This window comes from Muntiacus reevesi, chromosome 4 (assembly GCF_963930625.1).
Source record: "Muntiacus reevesi chromosome 4, mMunRee1.1, whole genome shotgun sequence".
Taxonomy (NCBI): Eukaryota; Metazoa; Chordata; class Mammalia; order Artiodactyla; family Cervidae; genus Muntiacus; species Muntiacus reevesi.
Genome location: NC_089252.1, coordinates 146,864,443 through 146,884,744, shown reverse-complemented (window position 1 = coordinate 146,884,744; position 20,302 = coordinate 146,864,443). Strand labels below are relative to the sequence as shown.

General features: G+C 47.7%; 1 protein-coding gene across 1 annotated transcript; it reads right to left on the bottom strand.

Moving 5' to 3' along the window:
* Window positions 1-10,098: 10,098 nt before the first annotated feature.
* DHH (desert hedgehog signaling molecule) lies at window positions 10,099-19,143 on the bottom strand. Its single transcript, XM_065934501.1, has 3 exons — window positions 18,587-19,143; window positions 15,628-15,889; window positions 10,099-15,363 (listed from the first exon to the last, which is right to left on the bottom strand). The coding sequence occupies exons 1-3, from the start codon at window positions 18,887-18,889 to the stop codon at window positions 14,738-14,740; spliced, it is 1,191 nt and encodes a 396-aa protein (XP_065790573.1). The 5' UTR covers window positions 18,890-19,143; the 3' UTR covers window positions 10,099-14,737.
* Window positions 19,144-20,302: the final 1,159 nt, after the last annotated feature.

The following is a 20,302-nucleotide window of genomic DNA, read 5'->3' as shown; positions in this document are numbered from 1 at the left end:
GGGAAAAAATCAATCAATCAATCAAATTATTATTTTTTAAAATGGAGGTACTTCCCTGGTGGTCCAGCGGTTATGACTTCATACTCCCAACATAGTGGGTGTGGATTTCATCCCTGGCTGGGGAACTAAGATCCTGCATGCCACACAACTGGGCCTAAAAAAGTAAATAAAATAGATAACCAACAAGGACCTTCTGTACGGCACACAGAACGACACTCAATATCTTGTAATAACCTATAATGGAAAATAATCTGAAATATGCATAATTGAATCACTCTGCCGTGAATCACTATGCTGAAACTAACACAATATTGTAAATCAAATATGTTGCTGTTGTTGTTCAGTCCCTCAGTCGTCTCCAACTCTTTGCGACCCCATGGACTGCAGCACACCAGGCTTCCCTGCCCTTCACCAACTCACAGAGTTTGCTCAAACTCATGTCCATTGAGTCGATGATCCCATCCAACCATCTCGTCCTCTGTCGTCCCCTTCTCCTCCTGCCTGCTATCTTTTCTAGAATCAGAGTCTTTTCCAATAAGTCAGCTCTTCACATCAGGTGGCCAAAGCACTGGGGCTTCAGCTTCAGCATCAGTCCTTCCAATGAATATTCAGGGTTGATTTCCTTTAAGATCAACTGGTTTGATCTCCTTGCTGTCCAAGGAAATTTCATTCCATTAAAAAAAAAAAGTTTTAAGGCAAAATGCTAAGAGAAGAGCAAAAGCACAGTGTGTTTAGAAATACAGAGTGGATCCTGTATTTGGAGCATTGTATGTGTGTGGGCTATGTGTGGAAATTAAGGCTGGAAGTTTGACTGGGATCAGATCAGGGAGGGTTCTGAATGCCAGATTCAAAAATTTGATCTTTAATCAGTATCCCAAGGGCTTTCAAAATATACCACTAGTGGTATGTAAGATGACTTAGTTAATACACAAACTTAAACATTACATAACAGTTTTTTGTTATGTAATTTTTAATGTGTGGTAGGAAAAATAAGAGACTTAATGCCAAAACTATGACTTCACAAATATTCTTGCTTAGATGAGGCTGAAATTGATAGAAAGAAAAGATGTTAAAATACTAAATAATTATATGGGTGGAATGAGACTATAGACATAGTCATCAAAATAGTAAGAGGTTTGGGAAGCTCTGCAATGAGTAGTGGGACCTTTGCTATTTCCCAGGTGGAAGTGTTGTGGGGAGGGCAGTACCATGAAGACAGCTGTGCTTTGTAAGGATCTCGCTGGTGACCCTGTGTAGAAGGATGTACCAAGAGAGACTGAGGCTGGAGGCAGCAGCACAATTAAGAAGCTGATATCCAGGAGGAGAAAGATGAGGGCTTGGACCACAACAGCAACAGAGAAGATGCTGAGGACTCATACAAAGTACACTCCAGACAGAACTTTAAAAGATGATGACCTGATTAAAAGAGGCAAAATTCCATTTGTAGATTTGGAGGACATGGGGAAAACAGGAATTGCTTAGAGGGGGAATGGGGAGAGTATTGAATCAATGCACTGATTTTTTACATAGTTGTTTTGTTTGTTTGTTTGTGGATTTTTTATTTTTGCCATATCACACGGCATTTGGGATCTTTGTACTTCAACCAGGGATCAAATCCATGCCTCCTGCAGTGGAAGTGTGGAGTCTTAACCACTGGACCACCAGGGAAATCTCTAATGCACTTATTTTTGACCCGTGGATTTTGAGACAACTCTCAGCTGTTCACATATTAATGAGCCAATTAAGGATATGTATCTCTAGGCACTCACCAGAAAAAATAACCAGAATACATGTGCCGGTATCTTCCCTGCATGTTTCATACGCCTGGTACTTTCCTTATCCTTATACCTCTTCTTAAATCTTGCTATCATGGAGTTTGATACACATCAACTCATTTCAGAAAAATTAGCAGTACTTAGCTCCTCTAAAGGGACCTTGCTTGATCCAAGGGCCACAGTCAGCAACTTCCAAAATAACTGAATTATAACATATGAAAGCTGGAGGATCTTGGTGGTCATCTGGTACAGTTATTCTGCAGAGTGAGGACACGTTAGAGTCACTCAGAGAGTTTGTTAATGCACAGATTGTTGGACACTACACCAGAGTTTTTGATTCAATAGGTCTGAGTAGGAACCAAAAATGTGCCTTTTGAACAAGTTTCCAGGCAATTCTGAGGTTGATGGTCTACGGACCACACTTTGAGAACCAATGATGGAGCACAACTTCTCCAAACTACAGACTGAGGAAATGTAGCCTGGAGAAGTAAAGTGCATTATACCAGTGAAATATCATGGAAATAATATGGACTTTGCAGTCAACCAGACTTGGTTTCAGATCCTGACTGACTCACTTTTGATCTCAGGCAGGTACTCGACTCCTCTGAGTCTGTTTCTCTTCTATGAAATGGTTAGAATAACCAGGTAGTAAACATTTGTCATTCTTTCTGGCTGCCACAGAAAGACTGAATTGCCAGGTATTGGCCACGGTGTCAGCAGTGCCTTCCAGCATCTAGTCAGGGCATCAACCCGCACACTGCGCTGTCCAGTGTTTAATGGCAGTTTCCACAATGCCCCTGGCTTGGTTCTGTGATCTGAGGCATTGCTTTTGGCTGTACAACCTTGGAACCAGACCTTTAGCCCTCCTGTGACCTGCAGAAATCTTTCTGGAATCAAATACTGGCTTCTGCACAACTCTTGTGAGAAGTAAATGAGATAATCCCTATCACTCAATTGAAAAATATTTGGTACTCATTAAATTGAGGCCATCAAAAGAATTATCATTATTAGTTTGAAAATGAACTAGCAGTTTGGCCAGAGAGGTATGCACAGAAGCAGATGGCCTGGCTCCCTCCCTGGACACTGCTGAGAAAGGCAATGCCGGGAGGAGCTCTCAGTCTAGCCAGCTTGGGAAGTGGACTTGCTCAGGACACCTCCAAACGGTCATGCACTAGGGAAGCCTTGAAATAATTCATGAACAACAGGTCTGGGTTCCCACCATGCCTTCCCTTCCCACTACCGAGGAAGTCTGCGCACCTTTGTCTAGGGCACTCTCTTTTCCAGTGAGGTACCAATTTGTTGCCCTATGAATGGAAAATTAGGATAAAGAAGAGGACTAACTCTGTGAAGGTATTTCAACCAGGTCATATAGAGACCCAAAGAAGCAACCCTGCCCCACCAGTGACCACATTCAGCACCTCTCTCCTCAAGATAATTCTAGGCATGGACTTCCCTGATGGTCCACTGGTTAAGAATTCTCCTGCCAACGCAGGGGACACAGGTTCAATCCTTGGTCCATCCCTGGTCTGGAAGGATTCCACATACCTCAGGGCAACTGGGCCTGTGCACCACAACTACTGAAGCACACACGCTCTGGAGCCCGTGCTTCTCAGCAAGAGAAGCCACCGCAATAAGAAGCCCATGCACCGCAACTAGAGAGTAGCCCCCACTTGCGCCATAACTAGAGAGATCCTGAGTGCTGCAATGAAGACGCAGCACAACTCCCCCCCCCCCAAATAATAAGTTAATGCATAAATAAAAGATAATTTTAGGCAAATGGTAACAAATTGATTGAGTTGCCCGTTTGCCACATTCCATTTTGGATTAATAGATTGATACTGGTTGATCAAGGACTCTCTTTCATTTTGTTGTTGTTCAGTCCCTCAGTTGTGTCCGACTCTTTATGACCCCATGGACTGCAGCATGCCAGGATTCCCTGTCCTTCACCATCTCCTGAAGCTTGCTCAAACTTGTGTCCATTGAGTCAGTGATGCCATCCAACCATCTCATCCTCTGTCGTCCCCTTCTCCTCCTGCCTTCTATCTTTCCTAGCATCAGGATCTTTTCCAATGAGTCGACTCTTTGAATCAGGTGACCAAAGTAGTGGAGCTTCAGCTTCAGCTTTCCAATGAATTCAGTCTTTCCAATGAATATTCAAGCTTGATTTCCTTTAGGATTTACTGGTTGGATCTCCTTGCAGCCCAAGGGACTCTCAACAGTCTTCTCCAACACCACAGTTCAAAAGCATCAATTCTTTGGCACTCAGCCTTCTTTATGGTACAACTCTCACATCCATACATGACTACTGGAAAAACCGTAGTTTAAAAAAAAAAAAAAAAACCATAGCTTTGACTAGATGGACCTTTGTTGGCAAAGTAATATCTCTGCTTTTTAATACACCATCTAGGATTGTCATAGCTTATCTTTCAAGGAGTAAGTGTCTTTTAATTTCATGGCTGCAATCACCATCTGCAGTGATTTTGGAGCCCAAGAAATAAAGTCTCTCACTATTTCCATTGTTTCCCCATCTACTTGCCATGAAATGATAGGACCAGATGCTATGACCTTAGTTTATTTGAATGTTTAGTTTTAACATTTACCCTATCTATTTGCCATGAAGTGATGGGACTGGATGCCAGCTTTTCACTCTCCTCTTTCACATTCATCAAAAGGTTCTTTAGTTCCTCTTTGCTTTCTGCCATAAGGATGGTGTCATCTGCATATCTGAGGTTACTGGTATTTCTCCTGGCAATCTTGATTCCAGCTTGTGATTCATCCATCTGGCATTTTGCATGATGTACTCTGCATATAAGTTAAATAAACAGACTGACAATATACAGCCTTGACACACTCCTTTCCCAATTTTGAAGCAGTCTGTCGTTCCATGTTCAGTTCTAGCTGTTGCTTCTTGACCTGCATACAGGTTTCTCAGGAAGAAGGTAAGGTGGTCTGGTATTTGTATCTCCCAAAGAATTTTTCTGTTTGTTGTGGCCCACATAGTCGAAGGCTTTAGCATAGTCAATGAAGCAGAAGTAGATGTTTTTCTGGAATTCTCTTGCTTTTTCTATGATCCAACAGATGTTGACAATTTGATCTCTGGTTCCTCTGCCTTTTCTAAATCCATCTTGAACATCTGGAATTTCTCCATTCATGTACTATTGAAGCCTAACTTGGAGGATTTTGAGCATGACCTTGATAGCATGTGAAATGAGTGCAATTGTGCAGTAATTTGAACATTCTTTGGCATTGCCCTTCTTTAGGATTGGAATGAAAACTGGCCTTTTCCAGTCCTGTGGCTGCTGCTGAGTTTCCCAAATTTGCTGGCATATTGAGTGCACACTTTAAAAGCATCATCTTTTAGGATTTGAAATAGCTAGGCTGAAATTCTATCACCTCCCCTAGCTTTGCTTGTAGTGATACTTCTTAAGGCCCATTTGACTTCACATTCCTGAATGTCTGGCTCTTGGTGAGTGATCACACCATCATGGTTATCCAAGTCATTAAGATCTTTTTTATAGTTTTTCTGTGTATTCTTGCCACCTCTTCTTAATATCTTCTGCTTCTGTTAGGTCCATACCATTTCTGTCCTTTATTGTGCCCATCTTTGCATGAAATGTTCCCTTGGTATCTCTGATTTTCTTGAAGAGATATCTAGTCTTTCCCATTTTATTGTTTTTCTCTATTTTTTTGCATTGTTCACTTAGGAAGGCTTTCTTACCTCTCCTTTCTATTTTTTGGAACTCTGCATTCAGATGGGTATATCTTTCCAGTTTTACTTTTCTTTCTTTCATTTCAGATACATTAATATCAAGCAGATAAAGTTGAGAGAAATATTTTTCTCCTTCTTCTTTAATCTTCACTCTCTGCTTTATCCAATCAACTACCAAGTCCTATCAATCCCACAAATATAAATGTTTCCTGAAACTGTCCTTTCCATCTCTACTGCCACCTCTTTAACTGAACCAACACCATCACTCATTATCTCATTATCGTCTTGCTTGCTCCCCTCCCTGGGTCCACTAACTCTGTTCTAATCCATTCTCCACTTAGGAGCTAGAATGACCTTTTCAAAACCCAAATTTAATCAGGCCACTCCTTTCAGCTAAAACCTAATTAATTTAATCTATTAAAATGACTGCTTATTTCCTAGAAAAATGTCAAAAATCCTTAGTATAGTATTGCTACAATGCCTAATAGTGTTTGCAGGTTCAGTTCAGTCTCTTAGTCATGTCCAACTCTTTACAACCCCATGGACTGCAGCACGCCAGGCCTCCCTCTCCATCACCAACTCCCAGAGTCTACTCAAACTCATGTTCATTGAGTTGGTGATACCATCCAACCATCTCAGCCTCTGTCTTCCCCTTCTCCTCCCGCCTTCAATCTTTCCCAGCATCAGGGTCTTTTCAAATGAGTCAGCTCTTCGCATCAGGTGGCCAAAGTATTGGAGTTTCAGCTTCAGCATCAGTTCTTCCAATGAATATTCAGGACTGGTTTCCTTTAGTATGGACTAGCTGGATCTCCTTGCAGTCCAAGGGACTCTCAAGAGTCTTCTGCAACTCCATAGTTCAAAAGCATCAGTTCTTTGGTGCTCAGCTTTCTTTATAGTTCAACTCTCACATCCATAAATGACTACTGAAAAAGTCATAGCTTTGACTAGATGGACTTTTGTTGGCAAAGTAATGTCTCTGCTTTTTAATATGCTGTCTAGGTTGGTCATAACTTTCCTTCCAAGGAGTAAGCGTCTTTTAATTTTACGGCTGCAGTCACCAACTGCAGTGATTTTGGAGATCATGAAAATAAAATCTGTCATTGTTTCCACTGTTTCCCCACATATTTACCATAAAGTGATGGGACCGGATGCCATGATCTTAGTTTTCTAAATGTTGAGGGTTTTTTTTGAGTTTTTTTTTTCCATTTATTTTTATTAGTTGGAGACTAATTACTTTACAATATTGCAGTTGAATGTTGAGTTTTAAGCCAACTTTTTCACTCTCCTCTTTCACTTTCATCAAGAGACTCTTTAGTTCTTCCTCGCTTTCTGTCATCAGGGTGCTGTCATCTGCATATCTGAGGTTATTGATATTTCTCCTGGCAATCTTGATTCCAGCTTGTGCTTCATCGAGCCCAGCATTTCTCATGATGTACTCTGCATATAAGTTAAATAAGTAGGGTGACAATATACAGCCTTGATGCACTCCTTTCCCGATTTGGAACCAGTCTTGTTCCATGTCCAGTTCTAACTGGTGCTTCTTGCCCTGCATACAGATTTCTCAAGAGGCAGGTCAATTGGTCTGATATTCCCATCTCTTTCAGAATTTTCCACAGTTTGTTGTGATCCACACAGTCAAAGTCTTTGGCATAGTAAATAAAGCAGAAAAAGATATTTTTCTGAAACTCTTGCTTTTTCAATGGTCCAGCAGATGTTGGCAATTTGATTTCTAGTTCCTCTGCCTTTTCTAAACCCAGTTTGAACATCTGGAAGTTCACAATTTATGTATTGTTGAAGCCTGGCTTGGAGAATGCTGAGCATTACTTTACTTGTGTGTGAGATGAGTGCAATTGTGCAGTAGTTTGAGATTCTTTGGCATTGCCTTTCTTTAGGATTGGAATGACAACTGACCTTTTCCAGTCCTTTGGCCACTGCTGAGTTTTCCAAATTTGCTGGCATAATGAGTGCAGCACTTTTGCAGCATTATCTTTCAGGATTTGAAATAGTATTTTCAGGAACTTTTATAAATATTTGTTGAAGGGAAGGTGTCTCTGGACCTGAGAAGAACTGCCTTGTCCCTTTTTTTTTTTTTTTTTTTTTCTGCCTTGTCCCTTTGTGTGTTAATCTGACTTGTTTAAATCTTAGAGCACCTCCTTATTTCCAAACCCTTGGAATCGCCTCATTGTAGTAGCCTCTGGCATTACGAAGTGATTTTCCTCAAGGTCACAGCTGGTAACTAAGCACCAAATAGAATATACAGCCTTATTGTTCTTAACTGGGGAACCACCGTCAAGTGTGAAGCAATCACAGTTCAAAAGTGACAACCACCAGTAGGAAGCTTGACCCTCCTGCTACACTCCCACCAAGTTTCCAGGCCTTCAAATAGAGTCTTTCAAAGATAAAGGAAATCCACCTTCTTGCCCTCCCAAAGAAGTCCCATTCATCTTTAGACAATTCCACCAGTTGTTGAAAATGAGACATTTCAAAGAGTAATCTCCCCTAGCCAGTTTATCAAGGGATAGAGGGAATGAGGGCAAGGAGGCCATGTGAGAGAGAGAGAGAAACCATTCTCCCTCCTGTAGTGGTGCTAAGGTGCCTTGACCAGCTGCCTCTAAGAGAAGAGGAAGGTAGGTGACTTTGGCTCCAGCTTAGATCAGGGAGAGATTCAGGCTCTCTAGCCTCAGAGATTCTACGAGCTCCTATAGACTAGCCAGGGACTAGAACAAGAAAAGGATGTGTGTGGAGGAAATGGGATTAATCCCAGCTCAAATGTTGGGTGGAATCCCAGCTGCTGCAGCTGCTGAGGGCTTAACCAGCTGTTCCCTGGGCAGCTGCAATGTTCAGCCCAGACCCGACTCTCAGGGTGGCAGCTCTGTATCAGTTTAAGGCCATCAGCTCCAAGCAAAGTCAAGGCTCTGTGGAAAGAATCGCTGGAAAGCAAAAGAGAATAGCAGAGAGTCCCCAGTTCCAAGAACTTCTGTTTGGACATCATGTGGTTTGAAATCAGACAACTGTGTTCTTATGTTATGCAGTCTCAAGGAGGGAAGTTGAGAGACAGTTTGGGTTTAGGTTTCAGAGAGAAGCAAAGCAAGGACTGGAGGTACTGCCTTCAATTCTCCTTTCCTCTCCTGTCCTGCTTCTATTTCCCTATGCTTCCCCCACCATGGGTTTCCATAACATGTCCCCCATGGGAATGGATGCATTTCCTACTTATGATCAGAATTAGTGACAGACACATGCTCTGATGAGGACTAATATACTTAGGGATAAAGATAACCCCTAAAGCCCATCTAACGTCAAATATTTTTTTAAACAAATATTTATTTTTGGCTGCAGTGGGTCATGGTTGTGGCACTCAGGTTCAGTAGTTGCAACAGACAGGCTTATTTACCCCATGGCATGTGGGATCTTAGTTCCTCAAACAGCGATCCGACCCGTGTCCTCTGCATTGGAAGGTGGATTCTTAACCATTGGATCACCAGAGAAGTCCTAGCAGTTTCTTTTTTTAAATGCAAGTTTGATTTTCCCCCTCACCTGCTTCAAATCCTGCAATTGTTTTCCAAATTTCAGACAGAATCGAAAATCCTTCAAGTTACCCCATCTCCCTTGCACTGTACTGAACTTGTCAGTGCTCCTCAGATTCATCGAATCATCACTCTCCAACTCCAATCTTTGGCACATACTGTTCCCTTTGCTCGAACAACTCTTATCCATCTTTCAGGTCTCAGCTTAAATGTCATTTCTCGTCTCAACACACTCAACCACCTTCTAATCACTTATGCCTATCTCCCCAGAGGACTTGTAAGAACTGTGCTTGACTTTACTGTCCTATCCCCATGGCACAACACCATATTTGGCACATAGCAGGTACTCAACAAACCCTGATTAGAGATACCCCTTTCTCATGGGAGATGTTCATCATCAACCAGGTCACATATAGAGACGATAACAGAGAGAAGCGGGCTTGAACGTACTAATTGGCCACAAAATCCCCCATAGGGAAATACCCTAACCAGCCATAGACTGCTTCCCATAGACAGTTGCTTCAGGCTCCCAGACAGAGAAGAAAGCTTCCTCCAATAGAGCAGGAACCACAAAAGCAGTCAGGGATAAACATCTCAAGACTCTAGGTCAGAAATGCTAATTTTTCAAACAGAGCTTGTTATTTTTACTAAGGACCCCGTCTTAGCACTAGGTCCTTTTTATTTTTTATTTTTGGCTGTATAGCATCTTCATTGCTGTGTGTGAGCTTTTCTAGTTTAAGTGATCGAGGGCTACTCTCTAGTTGCAATGCGCAGACTTCTCCTTGTGGTGGCTTCTCATTGCGGAGCACAAGTCCTAGGGTGTGCAGACTCGGTAGGTGTAGTGCACAGGCTTAGTTACCCTGAGGCAGGCGGGATCTTCCCAGACCAAGGATTGAACCCATGTTGCTTGCATTGCAAGGTAGATTTTTTTTTTTTTTGCAAGGTAGATTCTTAACCACTGAACTACCAGGGAAGTCCTGGTCTCTTCTTATTCCAAACATTTCTAGAAGCTTACTTCATTCTGCTAGGGCTCCCATAACAAAATATCATAGACTGGGTGGCTTAGACATCAAGCATTTATTTTCTCATAGTTTTGGAAGCTAGAAAAATCCAAGATCAAGGTTCCAGCCAATGCAGTTTCTGGTGAGAGCTCTCTCTGTGGCCCGTAGATGGCTGCCTTCTCACTACAGCCTTGCATGGCCTTTCGTTGAGCATGTGAAGAGAGAGAAAGCAAGCCCTCTCCTGTGTCTTCTTGAAACGACACTAATCCCATCAGATCAGGGCCCACTCTAATGACCTCATTTAACCTTAATTACTTCCTTAGAGGCTCCATTTCCAAATACAGTCACACAGACATGAGAGCTTCAACAGATGAATTTGGGGGTGACACATACATTCAGTCCATAACAAAGCTCAATATTCCCTCTCATCTAATTCAAAAAGAGCTAAGAGTCTTCTCTTGCTTTCTGGGTTGGTGTACCCACCTGCTATGGATTACTGCCAGAAACCTGCACCCACATCTATATTTACTTAAGCAGTGGCTAGGTAAGGAAGCTAGTCCTCCAGACAGGAGGAAGAAGAGTCAATGAAAATGAGAGAGAACTGTCAGAAAGTGAGACTTACTAGTGACTCAGTGAAGAGAATGAGGAAGAGTTAACACTAGCTTAAGACCCCACAGGATGTGGCCCCATCCATGAAGGCAGTCTTATTTAGTTATTCCTGCCCCAGTTTCCTCATCTGTAATACAATCTCATTGGGTTATATGAGGGCTAAATGAGAACACACATAAAGTGCTAAAACAGGGCCTAGCCTGTAGTAAGTTCTCAGGCAGTGTTAGCTATAGCTATACTTCCCAGTCTTCTGTTCTAACCAGCCTGCACATTTGCATTCCAGATTCCAAGTCCTTGTTCATGTGTTGTTACATCTATCTGGAATGGCCTTTCCAGTCTCCTCCACCTACACATGCTACAACATCCTATTCAGGCCCTACTTTCTCCACAAGGCCTTCTGGGTCCAAATATGACATTTACCACCCATTCAACTCATCTTAAGTAACACTGTTGCTTAGGTAGTTAACCATCTAAAACTTTTGAGAAACTATTTCTTAATTTTTATGTTTTCCAGTGTCTAATATAATGCTACACTGTGTATGTTCAGCAAATCCTGATGAAGAAAGGAAGGGGAGAAAAATCTGAATTCTGGGCAATAAAAAGGTCACCTAAACCTTTACCTAAATCTGAGCCACCTGGCAAGCCCCAAAAGTTCCCCTGAACCTCAACACAGTGCTTCTCAACTCCAGTTTCCCAAAATGCCAAGAGGTCTTGCTAGGGTGATCAACAAAATGCTCTGTAAATTCTCAAAACAAGATTACTTTTAATTATACTTCAGTCCTAAAGCAAACCCACATCTGTCACATAGCACTTTCGGAAGAATGGAATGTTATGAAATCAAAGTAAAGGGGCAACACAACCCCCCCAAAGTCTGGGAACCACTGATAATGCTGATTCTGGTAGAGTGGTATGGAGAGAAGCAGACAGCCTGCAGTCAGCAGAGCAGCAAAGGCAGTGAGAAATAGATGCAGAGCATAGAAAACTTGGTAATATCCATTTCACACTGGGCACATACACTGCTATTGTCAACGATCTTGTCAGGGAGGGATCACTAACTCCAGGTCTGCCTGACTTCCAAGTCATGCCCTTTCCCTAATCCTCACTGCCTATTTTGTTAATGAGAAGGGGTGTTGCACTTAAAGATGTCCTGTGGCCCAGTTGAATATGTCTTCTGGCCAACTTCATAGAGATGGTGTTCTTTGCTGCTTGAGGGAAGGTAACGGATTTTATTTTAGGAAGCTGGGAGGGCCTCAAGAGGAAAAGAATAAACAGGAATGAAAGTAGGGGTGCGAGTGGGGGAGGTGAGAGGTGAGCCTCTGACCTGGGAAGTAGTCTACAGGATGTAGTTTAAGGGAAACCAGTTAATTCTCCTTGTCCCCAAATATCTCCTCCCCAACACATTAAGGTGCTAAGAATCAGCACCATTATGGCTTTATGATTTAAAGTCTTATTTTCAGCAGGCCTTTAAAATACATGCACTATGTGAAAAGAGTAGTAAAAACAAGGAACCCATCAACAACATAGAAATTTATGTTTAGTCATCACCTGGAGTGACATGACAGGAGGGCATCATAATCTGATAGAATGAGAAAAGGGCAGGTTTAGAAAGTAGGAAAGGTCCACAGCTTGGAGTGTGTTTCTGAAGTCTCTCTGAAAGGGGAAGGGTGGTGGTAATGGGCACCTGGTGAAGACAGAGGAAAAATGACTGTGGAAGGATATAAAGGTAAACTTAGTTGTTGTTTTGCCGCTAACATGGGCTGTAGCCTGCCAGGCTCCACTGTCCATGGGATTTCCCAGGCAAGAATACTGGAGTGGGTTGCTATTTCCTTCTTCAGAGGATCTTCCCCACCCAGGGATTGAACTTGCATCTCCTGCTTGGCAGGTGGATTCTTTACCTCTGAGCAAAGGTAAATTTCTGCTTCCAAAAGTTGGTTTTATCAAGCACTACCTGGAACCCTAAGTATGCTTTCACCTCCAAACACTGAACTCAAAGGGGCCCAGGGTGAGGGAGATAAGTAGGCTACTTGGATGCACATGAAAGTCTGGATAATTACAGCCTACAATATACTTCCAACTTCCAGGAGCCATGGAGCTAAACCAAGAACGAGGGATGCAAAAGTGTCACTTTCCAAATGAGAGGCAGGTGGGCTCCTCACCAGCCCTTGACACCTGTGGCTCAGCTCTGGCAGCTTAACAGGCCCATCCACCCCCTCTTGCCTCTGGGGAGAAGGCTCTTTTGCACAAATCCATCCACCATCTGTACAGCGTATAGTTCCTCTTTCCTCGGGCCTAGAAGGGAACCGATCCTGAAGGCCACTAGAGGGCAGTGTATATAGCAGGGACCCTGTCCTGGAAGAGCTCAGCTGCTACAGGGAAGGGTGGGCTCCTGGTGGTACCACCAACACTTAACCATCCTCCAGGCCCTGACACTCTCCTTCCAGGGCACTGCAACTCCCTCGGAGCTTCCATTCCTAACTCAGAGGCACCTGCCTGCCTAGATTCCAGGGAAAGCAGAGCTAGCAATAATGGGAGAGGGGAGAGGGGAAAGGGGAAGGAAGCCAGTAGAAACAACAACCAGGACAGCTGATCAGAAAGGGGACTCAGCTTTTAATTCCCACATTCCCTTGCTTGGAGAGCCTATGTCCCCTCTGCTGCCCTACGTTTGGGCTGAAGTTGCTCTCTGTGCTCAGCCCATCAGGAAGAACAGGTTCCAACCCTCTGTGCAGGTTCTTTCTCTTGATCAAGAATGTATGGAGACTGCTAGTTATGAATTAGCTATGGTTTTTCCAGTAGTCATGTATGGATGTGAGAGTTGGACTATAAAGAAAGCTGAGCACCAAAGAATTGACGCTTTTGAACTGTGGAGTTGAAGAAGACTCTTGAGAGTCCCTTGGACAGCAAGGAAATCTAACCAGTCCATCCTAAAGGAAATCAGTCCTGAATATTCATTGGAAGGACTAATGCTGAAGCTGAAACTGTTATACTTTGGCCACCTGATGCGAAGAACTGACTCATCTGAAAAGACCCTGATGCTGGGAAAGATTGAGGGAGGAGAAGGGGACGACAGAGGCTGAGATGGTTGGATGGCGTCACCAACTCAATGGACATGAGTTTGAGTAGACTCCGGGAGTTGGTGATGGAGAGGGAGGCCTGGCGTGCTGCAGTCTATGGGGTTGTAAAGAGTCGGACACGACTGAGCGACTGAACTGAGCTGAGGGATTGCCATGAGTTGTCAGTTGGTCCAGTGACCTCCCAGAAAAAAAAAAAATCAGTCCCATGTAGACACCCCCCCCAACCCCCCACTGCACACACACCAGAGTAGAATGCAGGCTATGGTGATTCTTGAGCTGGGGAGACTGCAGGCTAACAAATGGGAGCCAGAATTCTTTAAGTATCAGTACCTAAAATGGCTTGAACCTCTTTGGAGCCCCTGTGAACAGAGAAAGAATGCGTTTGAGTTGTCATGTTCTTTGGGTAACCCTGGTCTCTTGAAGAGTCGGGTATGCAGGCACGTGGGCAGAATGCTAGTCCTCTCTGGTGGGAAAAAGAACTAGCAGCCTAGAAAAGGGCAGACTCTTCTGGTCTCTGTTGCTGGTCGACTGGGATGCCTCCAGAGAGGAGGAAGCAAGGCAGGACGACCTGCTGGGAAACAAGGGGGGGATGGGAAGTAAGGTGTGGTCCCCTTTCTCCATACCCCTCCCCCAATCTGGAGGCAAATCACCATCTGAATAGAGATATTTCCCAATAAGTTCCTGGAACCCTTCCTTTTATTAGCCCACTTATAGGAAAATGTTATGACCGTGCCTCAGCCCCTCATCTTGCCAGGCTGGGCAAGCAGATCATTATATTACAATTTATAAATAGAAAATAAAATAAAATAATCGAGTGGGGCTGAGGCACTGGGGAATATGAGGAGAAACAGTTCTCGTCAAGGAGTATCCATCATCAACCTCGCCTACCTAGGACCCAACCTCACAATTAGAGGTTGCCCCTAAACCATCTCATCCATTTTCTCCCTACCCCTCCCCCCATCAGCATCGTCTGCTGCGCATATCCCCGGATCCCAGCCCGCACTCTCGCGTTTAGGCGGGTGCCACGAGGTTTCTATGCCTGGAACCCTCAGTCCAGCAGCTCCTCAGCTAAGCGATAGAGGAACCGAGAGTACCAATGCATGCCAGTCGGCTGGACGGCCCCGCCCGGAAGCAGCGCCCCCAGCGCGTGCAGCAGGCGCAAGGGAGCAAAGGCGCGGTGCGCCCACTGGTGACTCTCCAGAACCGCGTAGCATGAGGCCAGGACATCGTTGACCAACAGCGTCCCGTGCGCTGTGAGCGGTGCGAAAACGCCCACGGCTTCCTCCCGCGCCACGCGGGCCACGCGCGCCGGCCGAAGGGCGTCCCCTCCCGGCGCCAGCACCGAGTCCCCCGCGCGCAACCGGCGCGCAAACACCGGTGCAAAGTCGCCTGGTGCGGGCGCTGGCCCCCGAGCCGCGAACACCAAGTGCCAGGGCGTGAGCAACAGCTTGCGTGGGGGCCGTTCGGTCTCCACCGCTACGAAGGAGGCCCGGCGCTGCAAGTCCCGGTCCAGGAAGAGCAACACCGGCGTGGGCACCACCCGGCCGGCCGCGTCTGCCGCCAGCACCCAGTCTCCGCGATGCAGTTCCCGCAGCCCCTTCCGCTCGCCGCTCCGCAGGCGCACGGTGGCATTTCCCGGAAAGCAGCCGCCTGCCCTGACCGCCAGGGAGTTATCTGCAAGGAACAATCAGAGAGAGAGGACTGAAGACCCGCGGTTCCAGAATGTTAGTAAAGATTCTGAAGGACGTGGGTCAAGCTCAGGACAGACTTCACCAGTTCAGGAACAACAAGCGCGTTCCCCCGGATCGGGTCCCAACCGGGCAGAAATGGAAGGCTGGTTTAACAATGCCAACGCCTCTTTGGTCTCTTCTAGGGTCGCAACCGGGTTGTGCACCCTCAGTTTCCCGAAGGGACCTCACCACCCACCCCTTACTGTACCGGCTTTGACCGACACGTGGACGTGGTTTCGGGACTCGTAGTAGACCCAGTCGAAGCCGGCTTCCACGGCCAGGCGCGCCAGCAACCCATACTTGTTGCGGTCGCGGTCGGAAGTGGTGATATCCAAGGCTCGTCCTTCGTAATGAAGTGAGTCCTGCGCGTGGTGGCCGTCCTCGTCCCAGCCCTCGGTCACCCGTAGGCGCACTCCGGGCCACATGTTCATCACGGCAATGGCCAGCGCGTTCACCCGCTCCTTACAACGCTGGCGGGGAATAAAGTCAGTCTGCTCAGTACCACGACCACCACCACGGGGGCAAAAGCGACCTGGACGGGAGAGTTGATTCTTGTTTTCCCGACGCCCCCCACCCCACCCCTTCCACTCCCTCCTAGATTTTGAATGCCCTGGGGAAGTGAGAATCTGAATGGGTGTCGTCGTTAATCTACGCCCTTCAGGGCGGCTTTGGCGACCTGCGGAGTCACCCTGAGGTTGAAAGGGAGCGCCCAAACCTAGTTCTTTCCCCTACTTTTAGTTTCTGCCCTTCATCCCTAGTTGTTCTGGAACCTCAGCTCAACCTGGCAGAGGGCAAGAGAGCGGGTGGGAGCTTGGTCAAGGAAGGGCTGAGCAGCCTGGCTCCGCGAGAGGAGCCCCTGTTTTAGCCTGGTCCCCGCCCCAAGCCCCGGCTGCCCTCCCTCCTCCTGATTCATCTTTTGTTTCGTTGCCTTCCCTGGCACCGGGCACCGCTTCCTTCCTTCCTTCCTCCTCCTCCTTTCAGCCCCTAGCATTAACCCTTTCGTGGTGCGAGTGCCCCCCACAGAGGTGCCCAAGCGGAGCCGTGCGGGATCTAGGCTGCTGGAAAAAGGGCTGGGGTGGCGGGGGCTGCGCGAAGTACAATGGCCATTCTCCGGGATGACTTAACCGAACGAGAATCCCGGGCCGAGGCCGGGGACGCGCCGGGAGAAGCGGACTCAGCAGCTCCATCCACAAAGGCGCTTTTCAGCCGCCCCGGCGCAGGGAGAGGAAAGGGCAGAAAGCCGCGCCCCCCATCTCAGCTCCGGCCCGCCGGGTCCCCTCCCCCAGCGCGGCCAGCCCTCCCAGTTACAGCTCGGGCTCTGCCAGCCCCGAGAGCCCCCCGTCGCTCGGTCTCCTGTTCCAGGGGCCGCGCGGAAAGGCGTGGGAGTAGCACCTGAGACGAACGCGAGCCGCCCTTGCGCGGATCTGGGGGGCCCCCTGCAGGGTGGGAGTGGAGAGGTGGAAAAGCTGCCGCGGCTGGAAGCCTGCTCCGGGGGAGGGAGACCACGGTTATCTCGGCTGCTCCAGTCTGGGAGCCGGAGACCTTGGCGCGCACCACAGCACGGACCTCACGGGAGGAGGCGCAGAGGACCAATTCCTTTTCTTCTCCCCGCTCGGGTCTCTCCTCGGACTTGGTTTTTTTCCTAACTGGCCAGTGGGACATTCCCCCCTACCCTTCTTTCCCGAGTCTTCTACACCTCCGCAGGGTTGGAGAGGAGGGGAGGGGGAAGACAGGAAAAGTGGTAACTCCTTCCAACTTTTTGTCGTTTTGTCCCCTACGGAGGCCCTGAGGCCTTGACCTGCGGGGGCAGCAGCCCAGTGCAGAGCCAACTCAATGAAGGCCTTTTGCAGCCAGGGTGTAGGAGATAAGCAGGACGGAGGGGGTTCCCGGGCCTGTCAGAAATTCTCCTGGCCCTATCCCTTGTTCTGCCCCCTCTGCTGCAGGTGGAAGCCAGAGGAAAGGGCCAGGATACTCCATGACCAAGGAGGGCAGGCGTTTCCCCTTCCCAGTCTCTGGGTAGGTAAGGCTTCAGGGAATTCTTTCTCCCCTGGACAGGTTTTCCTAACAAAGTAACCTGGAAAACTATGGCAGTTAATCAGAGGAAATCCGTCCCCCTCCCGCTCCCCCCACCTTCCCACTCCATACACAATTAGGTGGTGTAATGGAAAGTGTATAGGACTTAGAATCGGGAGTCCTGAATTCTAGACTCAGCCATGCCACTAATTAGTTTTAAGACTTTGATTAAATCACTTTTCCTCCTGGGGCCCAGCTCGGAGATGTAAAAATGGGAGGTGGAGGATGGAAGAATGTGACCTCCAAGTTTCCTTCCAGCTCTGACAGTTGAGATCACAGGCCAGAGGTGGTCCCTCTCCTCGCACCCTAGGTTGTTGGTTAGGTTCTGGTCTGCGGCAGATGCTCAGTACATACTCGTTGAATTCATTTTAACCCTTTAATTCTAAGGAAGGTCCTTGAGCTAAACTGCGTTTGAGGGACACAGGAACCCTTTGGGTCTCAGGTGGGTCCATCTATTCTTCCCATTGGAGATTGCTTTTCTCTCCAGGACAGTCGTTTAGACTCTAGATAGATAGCTTTACCCCAGTTCTGGGATGCCTCCCCCATACCAAAGACAATTCCTGCCCAGCCTCTCCTCAGGCAGATGGCCCTGATGATCTGACCCTTGGTCACCACTTTCCCAGCCCCTTCAGTCTCTTTGGCCCTTGAGCTTTAACATTACCAGGTCAGGAGCCAGGCTAAGGGTAGAGCTCTGTCTGCTGCCTGGCCAGCTCCTGGCCCCCAGCTCACCCCAGCCCTTCCTGCCTGGCTCGGTAGCTGACCCCCGGTCCACGCCTCAGCCATTTCCCGTCTCGCCTGCCGCCATCCTCCTTTCCCCGCCCTCCCTGTCTCTCCCAGCTTCACTCTCACTAGTCCCTCCTCCCCCTCCCCAGCCCAGCCTCTGCCTGGATCCCTCTCGATCACTAAATCCAGCCAGCAAAGGTGGTTTGTTTTTTTTTTTTTTTTTGGTGGGGGAGGGGTGAGAAGTGGAGGTAGGTCCTTGAGATCAAGGTCTCTATAGATGAAACTCGGCTCAACACCCCTCCCCCTCAGCTGCCAGAGGAGGGCAGAGAAATTGACATGCCCTCGAGCAGGTGGGAAGAGGCCCTCCTTACCTCGGTCATCAGGCGGTCTGCACCACTGTTCTCCTCATCCTTGAAGATGATGTCGGGGTTGTAGTTAGGCACCAGGTCCCGGAAGCGCTCAGAACCTCTTGTCACCCTCCCCTCAGCCGGCCCACTGGCGCCCAGGGTCCGCTCGGGCACGCTGGGCACAAATTGCTTGTAGAGCAGCGGCACGAGCTGTTTGCGCACGTAGCGGCGCCGGCCGACCGGTCCCCGGCCCGGCCCGCAGCTCTGAGCCGGCAGCGCCAGAAGTGCCAAGCAGCACAGGGGCACCAGACTGGCCGGCAGCGCCATGGATGCAGCGGACTCGGGCCAAAAGGGAACGTTCTTGTCCTCACCAGCTCGCCCGTCACTTGGGCATCTCCTCAGGCACCAGAGAGCGCAGCAGGCAGAGCTGCCCCCAGAGTGCCCTAGAGCTCTGTGGCTGTGCGCACCTGGCTGTTGCTAGCTCTGCCTACATACCCTTGGGGGGTCTGGAACCTGCTACTGACGGGCCATCATAGCAGGGAAGGGGGGGTCGTGGGTAAGTGCCAACCCTGCCGGGCTCTGCCGCCTGGCTCCGGCGCTGCCAGAACGCCCCGGCTCCGCCTTAAGTGGCCCCTGGCCCCGCCCCCCGCCCTTCTCCTAGGGCCGTCCCGCCCCCTCCCACCAGGGCGGGGGCTCTAGCCGGCCACCACCGCTGGTCCACTTCATTTCCATCCTGGAAGCCAGGCAGGCACCTGCCTCGGAAATTCTAGCAGCTTTAATCCTTGGCTGCCTGGATAAGCATCCTTCTACCTCTAAGCTTATGTGTGGCACCAAACCATCCTCCTCTGATACTTGAATTAGATCTTTGCTCTCCCCAAGCCTACCCTGAGAGCCCGTCCCCTGCTATCATCTAGGAGGTATGGGATCCAATTTCTGCCCAAGGCCAATAAAGCCCTTTGGGCACACAACTCCCTTCTCTATGTTCTCCCCCAGCCTCCCCCACTTCCATATCTCCTCCTTAGCAGTAACCAGGACTAGAAGGGATGGGTACCAGAGAACCCTTTTCCCTGGTAGCTTTGTAGTCTACTGCTGGGAGCTTCCTCAGGATCAGGAACAGACCTTCTTAGTGATAGTCTGGTTCAGGACTTCAAACTTTTGTCCCCTCTCATCCTTGCCAGATACCCAGTTTGTGGATTGGAAACTGCTGGAGGAGAGCAGGTACTTAAAGTCATAGTCTCTAACAGGCTGATGATCACTTCCCTTTACCTTCCATCAGGGAATCTTATTAGGGCTTCCCTGGTGGCTCAGATGGTAAAGAATCTGCCTGCAATACAGGAGACCCAGGTTTGATTCCTGGGTTGGGAAGATCCCTTGAAGAAGGGAATGGCTACCCACTCTAGTATTCTGGCCTGGAGAGTTCCATTGATAGAGGAGTTGGGCAGGCTATATAATCCATGGGGTGGCAAAGAATCAGAAACAACTGAGTGACTAACATACACACACACAAGGCATCTGTTTATCTTTTTCCTTCTCCAAACCTTCTGGAGCTCTGCTTCTAGCCTTTCAGTTCTCTCTCATGTCAAAGGCTTTGAAGTTGCAACACTTCACCCATTAATCTACTGTCATTTAGAAGTCTTTCTCTAAGAAGCCTTCCCTAATGTCCTGACACTGGACCTCTGTTTGAGAATGAGAAATTAACCACCATTCATTGCAGTATGGTATTAAAATTATGTCACCCTT

Coding starts and splice junctions, on each gene's coding strand:
- DHH (XM_065934501.1), bottom strand. CDS start 18,889: ATGGCGCTGCCGGCCAGTCTGGTGCCCCTGTGCTGCTTGGCACTTCTG. Junction 15,890..18,586: donor CAGACCGCCTGATGACCGAG/GTAAGGAGGGCC, acceptor ATTCCCCGCCAG/CGTTGTAAGGAGCGGGTGAA. Junction 15,364..15,627: donor CCACGTGTCGGTCAAAGCCG/GTACAGTAAGGG, acceptor TGTTCCTTGCAG/ATAACTCCCTGGCGGTCAGG.